This window comes from Hyla sarda, chromosome 1 (assembly GCF_029499605.1).
Source record: "Hyla sarda isolate aHylSar1 chromosome 1, aHylSar1.hap1, whole genome shotgun sequence".
In the NCBI taxonomy this organism is placed as follows: Eukaryota; Metazoa; Chordata; class Amphibia; order Anura; family Hylidae; genus Hyla; species Hyla sarda.
Genome location: NC_079189.1, coordinates 417,157,880 through 417,178,829, shown reverse-complemented (window position 1 = coordinate 417,178,829; position 20,950 = coordinate 417,157,880). Strand labels below are relative to the sequence as shown.

Sequence of the window (20,950 nt, the reverse complement as noted above, 5' to 3'; positions counted from 1 at the left end):
TAGGAAAATATGAAGCCTCATGGCTCGGCAGAATAGCTGCATTCAAAATGCTTTTGTTGCCCAAACTATTGTATCTATACCGTACACTGCCTATGTGTCTTCCAATGTCTTTTTTCAAACAGACACATTCTGCTCTTTCGACATACATTTGGGGAAACATGAGACCTAGAGTGTGTACACAGTTGTTAATGAGAGACAAAGCTAACGGAGGGTTAGACCTTCCGGATCTTTGCCGATACCACTCAGCAACACCTCTTTCTCAACTGAAACTCTTTTGGTCTAATGAGGTTTTGATGCCTTGGATCCAAATTGTATTATCTGTAAGTGAATTGTCATGCCCTAAAATGTTATTGTATATGTCCATATGGAATCTTCCTCTCTCAAAAGACACATCCCCTTTCACCATAGCGAGACTACAATGTTGGTCGAGATTTCATGAGAAAAACAAAGTGGTTGCATAGATCCCTTACATGTGTTGCTCATGTTGAAGCTGCTATCAAAACCAGGATGTGTTGATATTTTTCCCCTGTATGCCTGTATGCCATGTTCCCCGACGCATCTCCACCATGCTGGAGAAATTGTGTACTCTCATGTACTTTCATGTACCTAACTCACCTATGTGGATACTGATATTTCATGCATCCCTAATGTAACTCTCCTTCATTGACGGAGGTTTTTGCCTATTTCCTGTGTAGCTCTCCATACTTGTATTGTTATGAGTACTACTGTGTTCTCTCAACCTTTCTTTGTATGACATTATGATTACTGTTATACCCAATGTCATGATATAATCTGGAATGTTATTTTTGTCTTTGTTCAGTTATGTATACTTGTTTAAATATACAAACATTTTTCAATAAAATGACTGAAACAGAGAAAAGGGTAATTGTGACAATGCTGTAATGCTAAGACTGTTTTGAAGTGTTAATGTCAATAGCTCCTGCAAAGTCTGGCCACCCCTGATATGTAGAGTAGGTTTTTATGGTGTCCCCATTTCTGTCTTTGATGATGACACCGTTCCCTAGAGGAGGAGGCATCAGTCAGTAAAGGCCAGACTTTGGCAGTAGACATTGTAGTGCTGTGGTGTGCTCCAACACCTTTAGGTGAAACTGAGGTGCCACCATATATATGTTTTTCGTGTCTTTGGGCAGTGTGTGCGCAGTGCAGTGAGATTGGGTGGAGGTCTGGGTCTAAAATGCCATTAAAGAATAGACCAGAGGGCTAAAAAATGTAACAGGTTAGATGAATGACTGGGTGCGTGAGGAGGAGTGGAACCTATGAAGCTACTATCTGAGGCCTGTGTAGGCTGAAATGGGAGATGAGTCCTGGAGATAGAAGTCCTTAAAGGGGTTATCCAGGAAAAAAAAGCTTTTTTTTATATTGCAACTGGGTCCAGAAAGTTAAACAGATTTGTAAATTACTTCTATTAAAAAAATCTTAATCCTTCAGTACTTATGAGCTGATGAAGTTAAGTTGTTTTTCTGTCTAAGTGCTCTCTGATGACACCTGTCTCGGGAACCGCCCAGTTTAGAAGCAAATCCCCATAGCAAACCTCTTCTACTCTGTGCAGTTCCCGAGACAAGCAGAGATGTCAGCAGAGAGCACTGTTGCCAGACAGAAAACAACAACTCAACTTCAACAGCTGATAATTATTGAAAGGATTAAGATTTTTTAATAGAAGTAATTTACAAATCTGTTTAACTTTCTGGAGCCAATTGATACAAAAAAAAAGTTTTTTCCTGGAATACCTCTTTAATGAATTTAGAGACAGTGAGGGTGCCCAAGAGGCTGGTTGGTTTGAGAGGCTGCTGCAAGTTACCAGTGGCTGTATAGTGTACACTGTTAAAACCCCAGCAAGTCAACAATAGGACTGGTTGCCCATGGCCAGGTCAAAGGCCATTATACAATAGCACTGTAAGTGAAACAGGGAGAGGCCATGTGACCACACCAGTAAGGGATTCATATGGAACGGTACAAGAGGCACCAAGAGACAACTGAAAAACATAGCAAAGTTACTGCCTCCTCGTGCTTAGAAATGAAAACTGGCTTATCAGTGCGTCAAATGTTGATTACAATTAGTGATGAGCGAATTGAAGCTGACCAACCCGAATTCGTTCCGAATTTCATGAAATATTTGATTCGCAACGCATGCGAATATCGCAGCGATTCTATCAACTGGTGTCAGAAAGTTAAACAGATTTGTATATTACTTCTATTAAAAAAATCTTAATCCTTCCAGTACTTTGTAGGGGCTATATACTACAGGAGAAATGCTTTTCTTTTTGGATTTCTCTGATGTCAAGACCACAGTGCTCTCTGCTGACCTCTGCTGTCCATTTTTGGAACTGTCCAGAGCAGGAGAAAATCCCCATAGGAAACATATGCTGCTATGGACAGTTCCTAAAATGAACAGCAGAGGTCAGTAGAGAGCACTGTGGTCATGACATCAGAGAAATCCAAAAAGAAAAGCATTTCCTCTGTAGTATACAGCCCATAAAATGTATTTTTTTTAATAGAAGTAATTTTAAATCTGTTTAACTTTCTGGCACCAGTTGATTTAAAAAAAAAAAAAAAAAAAAGTTTTCCACGGGAGTACCCGTTAAACTCCATTTACTGCGGTCCAGATTCCAGGGCATCTAAAATGGTGGATCCACAAGTCAGTACATGGGGCAAGGAACGCTGGGAAGGCAGGAAGGGAAGTAGGCGAGATGACCCTGAATCATATGCAGGATGCAGCCTATCAGCAGCCAGTCACCCCTGTGATGTCACAGCCCTATATATTCGTCAGCCATTTTGCGGCTCGTCATATCATTCATTACACTGCATAGAGATAGGATGGACATCACTATGTGTTACACAGAAAAGCTTGTAGCAGCAGCGTTTCACCTCTTAGTCACCTCAGCCTTCTGTAGGACACAGAGCACAACGTATTTGCACATAAATGAATTCTCACTGCAGCGATTAACCCCTCAGTCACTGTGAACAGCATTGTATTACAGAGAGGAGCAGAGAGCTGTGTATTGCCTCAGCTGCAGAACCATTTTCACAGGAGGGAGAAATAATTTTTTGGGGCAAATCTGTGTCTTTGTTCCACAGCAACTGGTCTGCTGGTTATACTAGTCTGTAGACGGTATAATCCATACCCAGCAGTCCATTCCTAATAATATTCTAGAGAGAGTCTTTTTGCAATTTTGGGTTTAGTACACTGTGTGCTCCAGCATTGTTGTGTACTGCTGGTGCTGTGGGCAATTTTTTTTTTTGCAAAAGTACTCACCGGCTGGTGCTTTACTCAGATACCTTTTTAAGTGTACTGTAGCACATTTGTCTGCCCTCATAAGTGCATACCACATACCTACATCTAAGTGGTGTACCGATCGAATCACTCAGTCATCCACTTCATCCCAAGTGACATCCGACACCCCCAGTCAACAGTCGGTGGGTTCCTCAGACTCAACCCTCAGTTGGCATGGCCCTCATGCTGCTGCTGCCGCCACTTCAAGGCTCTGTCATTTTGCTGCTCTATGGTCTCTTCATGCTAATGCTAACACCTCCAGGCTCTCTCATTGTGCCACCATATGGTCTCCTCATGCTGATGCTACCACCTCCAGGCTCTCTAATTGTACTGCTCTATGGTCTCTTCATGCTGATGCTGCCACCTCTAGCCTCTCTAATTGTGCTACACTATGGTCTCCTCATGCTGATGCTACCACCTCCAGGCTCTCTCATTGTGCTTCCATGGATACTGCAAACCATAATTAAGGTGCTGGTCCCCAGTTTCAGAAATTCCTCTGCATTAGGGTCACTTTAAGGACTCCTGATGTTGCCACCTCCAGGCTGTCTCATTCAGCCCCTATATGGTCTCCTCATGCTTCAGCCAACTCCAGGCTGTGCAAATCAGCCACTATATGGTCTCCTCATACTGCCACAAACTCCAGGCTGTGCCATTCTGCCACTATATAGTCTCCTCATGCTTCAGCCACCTCGAGGCTGAGCCATTCAGCCACTATAGGGTCTCCTCTTGATTCAGCCAATATATGGTTTACTGATGCTGCTGGGCCTGGGCCTAAAAATTTTCATCGTAGAACTAGCTACCATAAATCTTCAATTTAAACTTCAAAATTCATCTTTTAATCTTAGGGATTGTGAAGCCCTAGTGTCTACTCATGCTGCTGCCTGCTCCAGGCTGTGTCATTCAGCAACTATATGGTCTCCTCATGCTGCAGCCTACTCCAGGCTGTGTCATTCAGCCACTATATGGTCTCCTCATGCTGCCAACACCTCCACGCTGTGCAAAATTCGGCGAATCGACCGAATCAAATTTTTTCAAAAGTTCGCTCATCTCTAATTACAATAAAAACAAAAGATTTATTTAGCATCTGCCAAGGTACATGAGATTTGGAAACTAAAATGAATGACGTTCCATCCCCTTCTTACAGCTAGGCTCAGGTAGCAGGAACCATTTTCAACAACAATGTCGCCAGCTTCTAGTCACAGAGTCAGACAGGCTTCATAGAAAGACACAGACCCTACTTTGAGCCCTATGTGAAGTTCCTTCTGTTTTCTCAAAGATGTACAAGCATACTTCTTAATAATAAATAAGAATAAAATAATAGCTTTGTGTTTTCACACAGTATTCATACAGCTGTAAGCAATAACGTGATGGCAGCTATAATATTGTTGAAGAATAGTACACAAAGAGAAATAATAAGATACAAATAGACCTACACCAGCTATTTACATTTTAACTAAGATAGAGAGACAGATACATATATCTACGTATTAGATTTCAAATATAGTATACCAATTGATGAACAAACCTGAGTCAGCAAGAGCCAATATGAAATGTGGTTAGCCACATTTCACAGTCACATCGCTACTTTGTTGCAAAAATAAAGCCATTACTGTACTCCCTGCCATTACCCTCACACTTTAATATTTTATGTATTTCTTTCTCCTTGGCCTGATTTATGGTGAAGTTACATGTGCTTAGGTTACAGGAAGCTAAATAATATCATAGATACTTATTGCATGCAGTTTAACCTTCATTAGTAGATGGCTGTCATAGGCCGGTAATAGATGTACTGTAATGCTCAGACACCTGATAAATAGACATTACAATCAAGCCTCTTAAGTCAGTAGTTAATCTGCATTATAAACCCGGCTTGACCCAAACTCTTATTTTTATGCCACAGGAACTAGTCCTTAAATCAGGGCAATGATTTACCTAAGAAATGCAAGGGGCATGGGAGTGGAGCAATATATCATTTATTAACTAGCTAGGCACTCTTCACTCTTCCCTATTAACATATGTATGCACTCTGGATTGACGGCATATACCCAGAATGTTGGGAGTTAAAAGGAACACATAATAAAGAGAGTAGGATAAGAAGTGAAATCACCCAGAATTTAGACAAAGGAAGCTGTATTAAAATAGAGGCCTATTGAAATAAGTGAAAAGGGTCTTATCGGACCCTGTCATATCTCTCACTGAGCCGGTGCCAGGGTATACAGAAGACAGTTACAGCTGAAAGCCTCAGTGCTGCATGTAGGCAAATAACCACTTAAGTACTGGTGGGAATAACAAAACAAAAAAAAATATGCATATTAATAGTAAATGTAAGTTAAAATGCCCTTTATTGTCCTCTTATAGCCATGTCATATGTAGGTTATTCCAACCTATCCTACATTGAAGTCTTGAATCTTTATCGGTCTCTTTAAGAAAAAAAAAACAAAGAAAAAAACTAAACAGCAAAGTCCATTGAGTCATGTTCACACACTACACTACAACAGCAAATAATGTGCAATATCAGTTAATGGGAATCTATGAATTTCACCATTGGCTTCAATTCAAGAACACTATTAATGTTAAAAACGAGCATATGTCCCTATGAATAAATGTAAATAGTAAACTATGTCACAATGTAATATCTACAAAAGAAAAAATATATAATACATACAGAGTAAAAACATTTTATATTACACTTACACTTTCGAGGCTCCAGACCCTTGTTTGAACATACAAGGTGCTTTACTGGAGGATTCTGGGTTCTTTGAAGACAGGCCAACATGGTTACGGGGACTTATGGTCACCTAGGCAGATGGTCACACTGCAAGAAGACATTAATAACAGTTAATACACTGCTGACCCGGTTAGGTATAACATTACTGTAATCATATTCCATTCTTCAGGATGAAGGAAGAATAAAAAGCAGAACATTAGCGGCACAGAAACATCCATCTTTAAAACATAGAAGCGTCCCTGGAAATTAGGGGCTGCCGGCAATTATGAGAACCGCAAATTGAAATCCCACAATATGAAGGACTAAACTCCAGCAACATGATCTGTTGACAGGAAAAGTCTGCTGCATGTTATTCACAGCGAGGGGAGATTGCAGCCATCTCCATCCGTGACTGTGAAAAGCCCTCTGTTACTTGCCACATCAATTATGTGGCTGCAATAAAGTCATCTATATTATAAGAATAAGCAGCTAAAATATTTACGCACGGAAGAAACGTCTTTTGGTATTGGAATATATTAAAGCTTGTTGCCTACTCTTTCTTTTCTAGGGAATTGAGCATTTCACTTACATAATGGTTGTACATTTATTTTTAAATATCCCATTCTTCAATTATCCTAGTAAACAGGTCCATGGGTTATCCTCTCCGTCCGCATTCTCAAAGATTCTGCATTCTTTAACATGTTATATATTCTATGAAGGCTGGAGAACAACCGATGTGGCTGCAATTACAGCTTTCCAATAGTTACATGTGACCAGACCCTGTACACATTCTAGGAAAGATGGGTAATGGTATACAGGGGGTCTGTATGTATAGACTTCTACATATGCCGTATTGGTGCAACTACAATATTGTAGCTAATGATTTAAGGTATAAATCTAATTTAAAGGGAACGGGTCCCTTTAACATGAAATATAAGTGACATTTTGATGTTAAACATATTTTTTGGGTTTGGTGATTTTTTTTCCTTATTTTCGATTTTTTGTTTATCTGTATGTTAAAATCTTGCAGGTTTTACAGGACGTTTTTCTAATTATACATTTTACTGTTTACATTTTCAAATAATCCTGAAAATAAGATGACATTTCCTGTTCTGTGGAGGAAACCTTTCACCAGTGTACTCCTTATCATATACAGGATTACACTGTAGGGTGACACCAATATATAGATAACAAATGATTAAGCCATTCACAATAGGTGATAGTTACAGCTTCTCTCTTCCCTTCCCTGCACAATGACCCCTGCACAGGTCATAGAGCGTGCCTCTCCTATAGAAGTCATCAATGCTTCCCACCCCCAAGTTTTTTGTTTGCAATGGTTCATGTATCTGCTGTAACGCTTCTCTCTAAATGCTGTTAAAGAGTACCTGTTACCAAACTAAACTTTTAATATATTGTTCCTTATGTTATTATAAGACACTTTGCTATTTACTTGCTGTTAAAATTCTCTACCTTTATATGTTTTTAATGTAATTGAAAAAACCGCCACTAGGTGGCTCTGTTTGGTTCCCAAACAGTTAGTTTGGTCTCCACTTGGACTTTCAGTCCAAATGTGATGGGCATGGCGAGTCACAGCTCTTGCAGGCTTCAGTGACATTGCAGCTGCTAGGGAACGTCCACTTTCTCCTGCCGGGAGCTCACACAATGTGAGCAAGGGGTGAGGTAGGATACACAGCTTTTTAAAGCTCAGAATTTTTTTTTTTAGGGCCGGAGGGGTGTTAGGAGTAGTTAGGGAATATAATTAGTTTAGAAAATATGGTTTGATGGCAGGTACTCTTTAACAGAGCAGAAGCTCAGCCAATATGGCTGCCTATAGTAATGTACAATAAATGAAAACAATAAAATAAAAATAATTTGATCAGAAAATAGAAATGGTAAACCAGTCAGTAAAAAAAAAATCTAGGTGGCACATTTAACGACTTTAGTGGTGGTATACAAACAAGTAATACTATACTATTTACTTCACATATACAAGGTGCTATATAGGGGCCATCTGTATGATATCACTATATCAGAATTACTACTGCATTGTGTAATATATGTAACTAGTCTTATAGATAATATATTAAATCCTGTTAGTGTAGTCACCCCATGTTGTCTACAGTATAATGGGGTTTCATCTTCATATTTGTAGATGTGAATAAGGATCTGAACTGAAGTTATGAGACTGGATGAATCCTTTGTATAATATATATATATATATATATATATATATATATATATATATATATATATATACACACACAAGACTTCCAGACAGTTTATGTATTTAAGGCATGTTTTAGACTTGATAGCATAAATACTGCTTAAACGTAGCTCTAGCGTGACAACCATATAATAGATATATCTAATTGAAACAAGAGACTATGCGGAATATAAATATATACGTTTACATAATTACATTTGTTATATTAGTGTCCATTTAGGATTAATGTCATCAGGTTTTCCATCTATTCCCTGACAGTCAGCCCTGGGATATCCCTGAGCAACATTTGAAGACTGGGTAATTGTAGATAAACACTCCTAAGAATAGGTGGGAGGGCATGTGATCTTTAAGTTCTTGTATCTGTAACAAATACATTCTAAAGTGCACTCCTGTGAAAAGGTTAATGAGAGAATAAAATAAGGAAGGCCTCGGTGCAACCTGAGAGAACTCTGCTGTGTCCATTATTAGGATTAACATTCACATAACTTCAAGATCAATTAATGTTAAATCACTTTCTGTACTGTCTAAATTAATGGGATTCAATGAGAAGTAAAAAATCCTATGTCCTATCTAACAAACATATGATTGTCTAATAATTGTACATTTTTGGACTTTGGAGTGCTACAGTTATTTCCTATTATTTTATAACCATACAGCCAAAATTTTATACCAGACAGAGCAATGGTTGGGGTTAAAAGAAAACTGTATTTAAATACGTTTACGTGATATTAACTATCTACAGTTTAGTTTCAGTCAGATTTATATTCCACCTGGGTCATTATCCTTAGAAGGTGCCCGAGTTCCTCAACCTGCTCTGTATAGCAGTAGGAATTCTTAAACTTGGACAAATGTAAGTTTCGTTGTGAGGGGTGAATCTGAGGCCATGTTTACAAGTCAGAATTTTCAGAGATTCCGCTGCAGCAGAGTCCCATTGAATTCATTTAAAAATCAATTAAAATTATTTGGTCTACCTGTCATCTGTAAAAACTTTTCATATAATGTAGATAATACCATTATATCTGTATTTGTAATATACATTGGTTAAAATTTTTTTATATTTTTGGGTGAAAAAATGTTGTCCCTGCAGCTATTGCCTGTGTGTCTCTGTGAGGTGTCCAAATACAGGAAGTGAGGGCAATACAAGAAGGGCTCTGTGCAGACTCCTGGCTTGTCAATCATCCTAATGCGTAAGCTGGGAGGGTGTCATAGAGCCTCAGTGCACAGTGCCCTGCTTGTCCTCAGTGTACAGAGCCCTGCTTGTCCTCAGTCTACAGAGCCCTGCTTGTCCTCACTGCACAGAGCCCTGCTTGTCCTCAGTGTACAGAGCCCTGCTTGTCCCCACTGCACAGAGCCCCACTTGTCCTCAGTGTACAGAGCCCTGCTTGTCCTCAGTCTACAGAGCCCTGCTTGTCCTCACTGCACAGAGCCCTGCTTGTCCTCAGTGTACAGAGCCCTGCTTGTCCCCACTGCACAGAGCCCCACTTGTCCTCAGTGTACAGAGCCCTGCTTGTCCTCAGTCTACAGAGCCCTGCTTGTCCTCACTGCACAGAGCCCTGCTTGTCCTCAGTGTACAGAGCCCTGCTTGTCCCCACTGCACAGAGCCCCACTTGTCCTCAGTGTACAGAGCCCTGCTTGTCCTCAGTGTACAGAGCCCTGCTTGTCCTCACTGCACAGAGCCCCGCTTGTCCTCACTGCACAGAGCCCTGCTTGTCCTCACTGCACAGAGCCCTGCTTGTCCTTATTGCAGAGTCCTGCTTGTCCTCATTGCACAGAGCCCTGCTTGTCCTCACTGCACAGAGCCCTGCTTGTCCTCACTGCACAGAGCCCTGCTTGTCCTCCGTGCACAGAGTCCTGCTTGTCATCACTGCACAGAGCCTTGCTTGTCCTCACTGCACAGAGCCCTGCTTGCCCTCAGTGCACAGAGCCCTGCTTGTCCTCAGTGCACAGAGCCCTGCTTGTCCTCAGTGCACAGAGCCCTGCTTGTCCTCAGTGCACAGAGCCCTGCTTGTCCTCAGTGCACAGAGCCCTGCTTGTCCTCACTGCACAGAGCCCTGCTTGTCCTCGGTATACAGAGCCCTGCTTGTCCTCAGCGTACAGAGCCCTGCTTGTCCTCAGTGTACAGAGCCCTGCTTGTCCTCAGTGCACAGAGCCCCGCTTGTCCTAACTGAACAGAGCCCTGCTTGTCCTCAGTGTACAAAGCCTTGCTTGACCTCAGTGCACAGAGCCCTGCTTTTCCTCAGTGCAGAGCCCTGCTTGTTCTGAGTGCACAGAGCCCTGCTTGTCCTTAGTGTACAGAGCCCTGCTTGTCCTCACTGCACAGAGCCCTGCTTGTCCACACTTCACAGAGCCCTGCTTATCCTCAGTGCACAGAGCACTGCTTGTCCTCACTGCACAGAGCCCTGCTTGTCCTGTCCTCACTTCCTGTATTTGGTCTCCTCACAGAGATACACAGACAATAGATGCAGGGACAATTTTAAACCAATATATATTACAATGTTATTTTCTACATTTAATAAACAGTTTTTGCTAATGACAGGTACACTTTAAAGAGTCTGACAAGGAGAAACACTGTGTCTCGTTTTCAGGTAATGGAGGCTTTGCAAGCAGGCACTTCCTTTCAGTGTGGCACACATTTCTTAGAATTACAGACTTTCCACAGTATGCAAAACACAAGCGATTTGTATCACTTAAACAAAGCAGTTCAGCAAAACTGATACAAGTTTTAAAAAAGCCGAAGGACAAAGCTGTTATTTAAAACCAGGCAGGTGTCTGCCGAGCTCCAATTGTAAACCGTCACTTCCTTTTTTTCCCTTTATTCAGATTCTTAATGAGGTATTCATCCTTTGAAAGATATCTGCGCCACCTCCTTAAGATACTAATTTCACAACAAAATCCTCGTTACAGAGTAATTACTCTAAACGCCTGTCTAAATTCCATCTGTCCTCCTGCTCCTTCTCAAAGGCAAATGGAGGAGTTTGCAGTACGGCGTCTAAAGTGATGCTCATTTGTTTCTTTTCATTCATTTTTTTAATTAACTTTTTTATGCGAGCAATGAAGTGATCATGCAAGAATTTGTCCACTGGATCTGATCCATGGCGCATGAAAAAAAAAAAAGAAGTTACAGCACGCAGTAAAGCAAAACATAGTCCAATAAGTGCATGAACTAGCATCATTTAAAGTGGGCCTCAAGTGCAGATACACAACTAAACTGCAAATTATAATAAATTATAATTCCAAGGTGTACAAGTACAACTTTCCAGTAGCCTCTCGCTATTTTTCTCAACTGCGTGCAGCACCTGCCTATGAACATTTTGGGATGTGTTGTGAGAGACATAATGAGAAAAAACAAATCCATAAAATCACTGTCTGATTTTTAAAGAATTTATTTGGAAATTATGGTGGAAAATAAGTATTTGGTCACCTACAAACAAGCAACATTTCTGGCTCTCACAGACCTGTAACTTCTTCTTTAAGAGTCTCCTCTGTCCTCCACTTGTTACCTGTATTAATGGCACCTGTTTGAACTTGTTATCAGTGTAAAAGACACCTGTCCACAACCTCAATCAGTCACACTCCAAACTCCACTATGGCCAAGACCAAAGAGCTGTCGAAGGACACCAGAAACAAAATTACCTGCACCAGGTTGGGAAGACTGAATCTGCAATAGACAAGCAGCTTGTTGTGAAGAAATCAACTGTGGGAGCAATTATTAGAAAATGGAAGACATACAAGACAACTGATGATCTCCCTCGATCTGGGGCTCCATGCAAGATCTCACCCTGTGGTGTCAAAATGATCACAAGAATGGTGAGCAAAAATCCCAGAACCACATGGGGGGACCTAGTGAATGACCTGTAGAGAGCTGGGACCAAAGTAACAAAGGCTACCATCAGTAACACACTATGCCACCAGGGACTCAAATCATGCAGTGCCAGATGTGTCCCCCTGTTTAAGCCAGTACATGGTCTGGGCCCATATGAAGTTTGCTAGAGAACATTTCAATGATCCAGAAGAGTATTGGGAGAATGAAACCAAATCAGATGAAACCAAAGTAGAACTTTTTGGTAAAAACTCAACTCGTCGTGTTTGGAGGAGAAAGAATGCTGAGTTGCATCCAAAGAACTCCATACCTACTGTGAAACATGGGGGTGGAAACATCATGCTTTGGGGAAGTTTTTCTGCTAAGGGACCAGGACGACTGATCTGTGTAAAGGACAGATTGAATGGGGTTGTGTATCGTGAGATTTTGAGTGAAAACCTCCTTCCATCAGCAAGGGCATTGAAGATGAAACATGGGTGGGTCTTTCAGCATGACAATGATCCCAATGAAAGAGTGGCTTCGGGCAACGAAAGAGTGGCTTCGTAAGAAGCATTTCCAGGTCCTGGAGTGGCCTAGCTAGTCTCCAGATCTCAACCCCATGGAAAACCTTTGGAGGGAGTTCAAAGTCCATGTTGCCCAGCGACAGCCAAAAAACATCACTGCTCTAGAGGAGATCTGAATGGAGGAATGGGCCAATAGAACAGCAACAGCGTGTGAAAACCTTGTGAAGACTTACAGAAAATGTTTGACCTCTGTCGTTGTCAACAAAGAGTATATAACAAAGTATTGAGATGAACTTTTGTTATTGACCAAATACTTATTTTCCACCATAATTTGCTAATAAATTCTTTAAAAATGTGATTTTATGTATTTTTTTTCTCATTCTGTCTCTCATAGTTGAGGTATACCTATGATGAAAATTACAGGCCTCTCTAATTTTTTTAAGTGGGAGAACTTGCACAATTAATGGCTGACTAAATACTTTTTTCTTTGCCCCATTGTACATATAAAGACAAATACATATATAGCCCCTTGCCGCATATGGACGTTTATAAACATCCATAAGCGGCTCCCGAGGTATGACACACGCTCAGCAGGTGAGCGCGGATCATACCCGGTGAGTCCGGTTGTTTTAAGCATCCATGACCCATGGCTAATGCCGGACATCGTCTAAAGTGAAAGTAAAAGCTTCCCGACAGCTCATTATAAATTTTCCTGCATGTATTTATGATTTTTTTTCAGAAGTAATACAAATTCAAACCTAAGTAGGGTATCATTTTAATCGTATGGACCTACAGAATAAATATAAGGTGTCATTTTTACCGCAAAATGTACTGCGTAGAAAAGGAAGCCCCCAAAATTACAAAATGGCATTTTTTCTTCCATTTTGTCGCACAATCTAAAGTGCAAAAATGAAAAATCGCCAAAGAGGGAAGGGGATAGAGAAAGAGAGGCACACATATACACATATATAGACATTTACACACACACAGTAGATAGATAGATAGAGACATATACCTATATAGAGAAAGAGAGACACATATACATATGTAGACATATATACACACACACACACTAATATATATATATATATATATATATATATATATATATATATATATATGTATGAACGAAAGAACAAGGTCCGGCACTAGGTTGCAGGTAAAAACTTCTTATTTCTTTATTTGAAGATTCTGCAGTACAGGGTCGAAAGGCTGACGCGTTTCGCAAAAGAGCTTAATCGTAGATTAAGCTCTTCAGCGAAACGCGTCAGACTTTCTACCCTGTACTGCAGAATCTTCAAATAAAGAAATAAGAAGTTTTTACCTGCAACCTAGTGCCGGACCTTGTTCTTTCCTTCACAAGTGAGCAGCCAGAGGCGGTACCGGCCGGTCTACGGCACAGGTGGCGAGGTGGGCATGCACAGGGTGAGCGACTCACAAGTCAGCCTTTGACATATATATATATATATATATATATGTATGTATACACATATTTATACACACATATATATAATGATAGAGAGACACACATACATAGAGAGAATTTGGCCACATTCTGATGCCTTGTTATGAACCCAAATGGAATAATTCACCAGAGCGTGTGGTTCCATGCCAAGCAACCAATCAGTTGAGAACCTACTTCATCCAATAAGACCATAGCAATGGGTGGGTTTAACAAATGACATGGCTTCTTTTTATTTTGTAAAGGTATTTCTATTGTTCTCATAAGGTGATTGTGTCATTCAGTTTAGGTATCTGCGCAACTTTAAAACAACTTTTACAATGAATTAAGACACTCTCAGTTTAGTCGCTGTAAGTAAAGGAGAGCTCCTGCCCCTTTTGGAAACTTAGAAGTAGAGTTTTCATTAATACAACCCAGTTTAACTTTTTTCAGCTAATAGCTTTGTCTGAAAAAAACTATATTAAAGTGTATGTAGCTACCAAGATTCCATTACAATTTACAGCCATGAGTACAATCCCAAAATGCATAGATAGTACACCCAGTATTCTCTGTGCGATCTGCACCAACATACAGTTTTACAGCTCCTTATGTCATTATGGACTAGTACTGTATGTCATGAAGACATCACCAAGAAGCAATACAGAACAAAGAGGGGCTTACAAACTCATGTCTGTTAGCATCTATGTGATTTACAGTATGTCTCACTTTAAAAGGGGTTGAGGGGGTATTATGTCTCCCTGTGGATATTGCCAGCTGGCGTATGGAGTCCTACAGGCCAGGAAATGCCCCCTGGGAAAAAGGTATGCACATTAGTTTCCTCAAGGAAAATATTGTCTCTGTAGGGCCACCGATTGGAAGTAGTTACCCTGTAAGTCACTTCCCAACCCATAAAAGATCCTTGAAACGTGACTAGGGATAATCCAAAATCAGAATATGTTCCAATAGAATGAGGAACCATCTATGAGTACAGAGCAGGAGCAGGATGGCTGGGTAAGAGGCCTTTGACCTAGATCTAAGGGGGTTGTGTTTCTCCACATGGAGACCACCAAAGAATATGAAGAGAATGAAGAGTCAGACATTAATTTATACTGTAGCTACCCCCAATGGGTGGCACTATTGAGCCAGCTTTCTTCATTCTAGAGAAGTGGTAATTTGTCATTTTGACAAAAATATCCCACGTATTGTGTATAGAACATTATAGATGATATATAAAAACAGTAGAAATATACGAACCTATCCATAGCAATCTAATAAATATAACCGTAGATAACTAAATGTATAGAAAGACATACAATAATGTTGTATACCTGAATTAGCTGATCATTATGACATATGAGGTGCTTAATACAGATTATAGATATCCGCAGTATAAAAAAAAATTATATTATGGGAAAAGTCAATAACACATTGATCTGGAGAAGCATCTCTCTTTTATCAATGTTTTAAAAATACCCCCCCCCCCCCCCATACATAGGGTATATCCAGAAAGCATATGCCAAAACACAAAGTATCTCCAGCACAAGCCTTCATTTTTTTTCTAAATAAAAAACATATTTGCCATCAATGCAAGCCTGCCTTCAGGCAACTGCTCTTCTACCGTTCAGTAGTAAATTAATTTATTTCCTTACCTCCAAACAAGCATGGATGAACATACATATAGCCATTAACTCTGTTGTTTCCACTATCCCATCCACATGAAGACTGCAGCAACTCAGGCAGAACCCTCAAATTATAGTGTTCTCAAGACCAATGACTGATGGATAGATCTGCCCTCTAATAAAATAAAATGATATAGGGGGAGATTTATCAAAACCTGTGCAGAGGAAGAGTGGTGCAGTTGCCCATAGCAACCAATCAGATTGCTTCTTTCATTTTCCACAGGCCTCTTTAGAGGCCTGTGGAAAATGAAAGAAGCAATCTGATTGGTTGCTATGGGCAACTGCACCACTCTTTCTCTGCACAGGTTTTGATAAATCTCCCCCATAGACTCCACAGAATGCCCAACAAGGAGGTAAAGAGGAGATACCTCCATTCTGGAGCAATATAGATCCAAACACATAGACTAGTAGCCATCACCATTAATAGAAATGTTATATTGAGATCTGGGCAAATGTAAATAGCTTCAATAACTGAGCACCCATCCCGCTTTAATAAACATTAGGTTTCTTTTGGTGGAGCCAAATGACTTCAATCTAGTAATTCTGAGAACTGGCCTTGAATATATTAAGGGGAATCTGTCACTAGTTTCATGCTGCCCGAACCATGGACCACACTGATGGGTTCTTTTACCACAATATATATGTATCACTTTGAACAGCTGTGCTCTATTAGAGGTATAGTAGTTGTAACTTCAGCCAGGAAGGGATCTTTAAGTCACTAGGGTGGTCTTCCAGCTCTGGATGACAGATGTCCATCAATCTGCGACTTGGACCTCGCTTGGGACCAATTCACAACTATGTTTCCTCTTCAACGCCCAGCCATTCTAAATTTATAATACATCTGTGTAATAAGGAAATCCAGTACTTATGAGCTGCTGTATGCTCCACAGGAAGTTCTTTTCTTTTTGAATTTCTTTTCTGTCTGACCACAGTGCTCTCTGTTGACACCTTTGTCCATGTGAGGAACTGTCCAGAGCAGGAGCAAATCCCCATAGCAAACCTCTCCCGCTCTGGGCAGTTCCTGACATGGACAAAGGTGTCAGCAGAGAGCACTGTGCTCAGACAGAAAAGAAATTCAAAAAGAAAATAACTTCCTCTGTAATATACAGCAGTGTATAAGTACTGGAAGGATTAAGCTTTTTAAAAAGAAGTAATTTACAAATCTGTTTAACTTTCTGGCACAAGTTGATTAAAAAAAAAAAAAAGGGTCATGCTTTAAGGGTCATGCTTGGTTCCTTTGAAGGAAGGGTTCCTAACATTTAGTCCTTCAGCTTTTAGAAGCATTTTACTCAGGAATCAAGGTCAGTGCAACACATGAAACGCGACTTAGTTCATTAACAAGGGCTATGTGACTACCCGAAAGAGTAGAGGTTTCCGTGGAAATGCTTTCATTTTGGCTGCCTGTGCAGTACTCAATAGCCGGGACATGCTGAAGATACATTGATGGCTACAATCAGCCCTTAGGGGCAAGTTCATTGCAGCTGTTTTGTGAGAGGGATTAATCAGAGAGAGAGCAGGGAGATAGCGTCTCTTGACATGAAGTGATCCTGGCAGTTCTGCTAATCATCAAATTAGATTTTCTGCTACAGTTGTCTATGCATAACTAAATCTGCAGATGATGGGGTAGTGTGGGGGAGGAACCGGGAAGAATAGAGAGGAAGAGCCACAGGGGGGAGGGAGAGAGGATCAGAGGAAAACAAGAGCATAGAGGGCACTGATGAAGAACACATGACTGCTTCTCTATAGCATGCTTCATATCCGGAGAACACATAATAAAGAAGCAAGTAATGCATTATATACCTTAAATCCAAATTTGCTGGGGGGTGGTGAGGGCACAGGATAAGTGCACTTATTGTCACATGTATATCACTTGTGGTGCTGAAACAAGGGGGAGGATATTTTTTAGCACACAGTAAACTTCCTATTGAGTGACACAACCAGCAGTGTGATCTTGTGTGTAGGCAATGTTGGGCCCTGTTTACACTGCCACTAAACTAACATATGCATCAAATGTATCCGTTATATTGCTCTGTCCTCCTATCAACTTCAATGTAACTGTTCCTTTTAAATGTTAGAGATTGCTTACACATAATAACTGATGAACGCTACGTAACATACAATGCTATCAAATATAGAAGTATGCACAGAGGTTTGTATGATTCTTCACTTACTGCATGTTCAGCCACAACTCATGCACTGTTTTTAACTTTTTTACGTAGTTACCGTACTATTTTTTTTTCAAAGTGTTTACAATCTTAAACTCTAAATCGGCAAAATGTCTTTGCTGATCAATGTGATCATGTATCTTTTCAGGGGCTGGAGGGCAATAATTTTTTTTTGTTACAGAAGTCTCAAATACTTTGCTTTAAAACATACATGAATTATAACATTTTGGTTGCTGCCAGCCACCACTTGGAGAAACTTACTTAAAGGGGTATTCCAGGAAAAAACTTTTTTTTATATATATATCAACTGGCTTCAGAAAGTTAAACAGATTTGTAAATTACTTCTATTAAAAAATCTTAATTCTTTCAGTACTTATGACCTTCTGAAGTTAAGGTTGTTCTTTTCTGTCTAAGTGCTCTCTGATGACACATATCTTGGGAAACACCCAGTTTAGAAGAGGTTTGCTATGGGGATTTGCTTCTAAACTGGGCGGTTCCCGAGACACGTGTCATCAGAGAGCACTTAGACAGAAAAGAACAACCTTAACTTCAGAAGCTCATAAGCACCGTACTGAAAGGATTAAAAAAATTTAATAGAAGTAATTTACAAATCTGCTTAACTTTCTGGAGCCAGTTGATATATAAAAATTTTTTTTTCCTTGAATACCCCTTTAAAGTGTTGCTGATATAGTCATAGACACATGTCAATTGTTTTGATTGGTTAGGGTCTACATGTTCAGACCCCTACCGATCGCCAAAACAAGCCTGATGAAGTGCTTGGCTGAGTGCTTCTTGTCCTGGCTCGCTGCTGTCCCCATATGGCTGCAAGAGATGAGGTCTATAGACTCTCCCACCGAGACCCCAGCGGGCCAGGATGAGCACTCAGCCAAGCTCACATAGACACAGAGCACGGAGAGAAGAGCGTGTATGTGCCATGTCCCTGTAATCATTCAGGGTCTGAACCCTACAGATCTTTTGACATGTACAAAGTTAGGTCGATAATGATAGGTTCATAAGTGGTATTTTAGTCAGTATTTAGTCCCCTTTTTGGTCATTATTTAGCCCAAACCAGAAATGGAACTGGCACCTCTATGTTTCGGAGTGACTCTTGATTTGGATTAGAAATAAAGGCCAAAATAAGAACCAGATATTATATAGATAGTCATCATTGTAGGTATAACTACCATATTCAGTCCACCTGAGACAATACAAAGCAATGACATTTTCATGTGCAGTCACAATATACAGTCTGAGTAATTTCTCACCAGCTCTAAATGATAATGCCAGTGTCAGCAAGTAAACTTTATAAAGGTCTGTAACAGGTGCACAAAAACACAATAGTGTAATTGTTAACCGCTGTAATTGTATGCAGCGCTTATCCTTAAAGCTGTGGCAGATTGTACTAAATGGGTCCCTCCTGATCCCAAATTAATCCTAGTGCTGATGACTAATTTAATGCTAAGTACTGGGACATTGTACATCTCACGTCCTATCAGCTGATGTAAAATGCTGTCCTGAGAGAGTTCAGCTGGAATGTCCTTTCATAGTCCACCTGCTAAGAGCACGCTAAAGTAAGCCACTCTGTAGCCGTAATGCGTCTATACATCGCTAAAACATTTGGCACAGCATCATTCTGCATGTATGCAAAACAAATCAGAAACAACCATTTCACAACAATCAATCTCCAGCATCGCCAGGAAAAAAACAATATGACATGCCTCTCTGTCATCTGACTTTCTATGGCAACAAGCTGAGCTGGCAAAACCATTTTACTGCACAGGTGGTTTCAAATGAGAAGAGCTGTAACAGAGCGGAGTTTCTTATCTGTCCTAACAATATGCTTGTGGTTTTAATTCATTCTTTTCTGAGTCATAAACAATTCAGTGTAAGGGTAGAGTCACACATAGCCTATAAGAAGCGTATTTCCAGCTGCATGAAATCCGCTGTCCTATAAGCAGACACATAGGGCTTCCCCGTGGCAGCCCTGTGTGTGCAAGGAGGTTTGGAGGCGGGGCTTGCACATCACAGTCATGTCAGCGTGCAGGCCCTGCCTCCAAACCTCACTGCCCGCACAGGGCTGTCACGGGTAACCGAGTGTCTATATTTCTTGCTGAGCAGTGTATTTTGAGCAGCCTGAAATATGTTGCATATACGCTAAGCATGACCCTACCCTAAAAAGACACAGAAACCCCTACATGCCTGTAGTAGTGCAAATAAAAACAGCATGCATACTCAGTTCTAGAAAATGTATTGTCTTATTGTTGTCCTCTCCCTAGTGGTTTAGTATGCTTCCTTCTTGATTTCCAGCAAACTGGGCAGACCTGCACTCTGTCACACATGACCACTTGGTTCCTTGGCTAAACTATCTTTCCCAGGGTTCCCTGCGCTGTTATATAAGCATTTATGATCTGTGCCGTTATAGAGCAACAGGCAACAACAGGCAAACATACCAGTCCGGTAAGCTGCGTAGTTATACAGATGGCAATATTCTGTATCTGGCAATTACTCCTGTGACTGGCCATAGGCTTTTTATTTTATCAGGAATGTTGATACCACCTTCTGGACTACAGGGGTAGCATGAAGGGTATTTAGTAGGGCACTGTAACAAATGGGGTACATTAGAATTACCATAATTCTTGCATATACATTATGAATATAGTGTTAGGAATCCGCCTTGGTAATGCCCCGCGAGTGAGGACCAGCCTTGACAGCTATTGGTCTGACTTAAAGGGGCATTCTGGTGAAAAAAAGTTTTTTTTAACTGGTGCCAGATTTGTAAACTACTTCTATTTAAAAATCTTAATCCTTCCAGTACTTATCAGATGCTGTATACTACAAAGGAAGTTCTTTTCTTTTATAATTTATTTTCTGTCTGACCACAGTGCTTTCTGCTGACACCTCTGTCCATGTCAGGAACTGTCAAAAACCGGATAGGTTTACTATGGGTTTACTCTGGACAGTTCCTGACATGGAGAGCGGTGTCAGCAGAGAGCACTGTGGTATTTTTAAACAGAAGTAATTTACAAATCTGTTTACGTTTCTGGAACCAGTTGATTGTAAAAACTAAATGTTTTCCATTGGAGTACCCCTTTAAGGCCAAACTTGGAGCAGAGTCTAAG

At 40.5% G+C, this 20,950-nt stretch overlaps 1 protein-coding gene across 2 annotated transcripts in view; it reads right to left on the bottom strand.

Moving 5' to 3' along the window:
* FAM222A (family with sequence similarity 222 member A) overlaps positions 1 to 20,950 on the bottom strand; it is a 91,330-nt gene that overhangs the window by 31,240 nt on the left and 39,140 nt on the right. The window contains exons 1-2 of one of the 2 annotated variants that reach the window (XM_056528862.1): positions 15,637 to 15,752; positions 5,987 to 6,107 (exon numbers count right to left, since the gene is read on the bottom strand). In XM_056528862.1, coding sequence (XP_056384837.1) covers positions 5,987 to 6,068 — 82 coding nt within the window. In that variant the 5' untranslated portion in view covers positions 6,069 to 6,107; positions 15,637 to 15,752. Of the gene's footprint in view, positions 1 to 5,986; positions 6,108 to 15,636; positions 15,753 to 20,950 lie in introns of those variants that run through there. The other variant, XM_056528861.1, reaches the window with a different exon arrangement.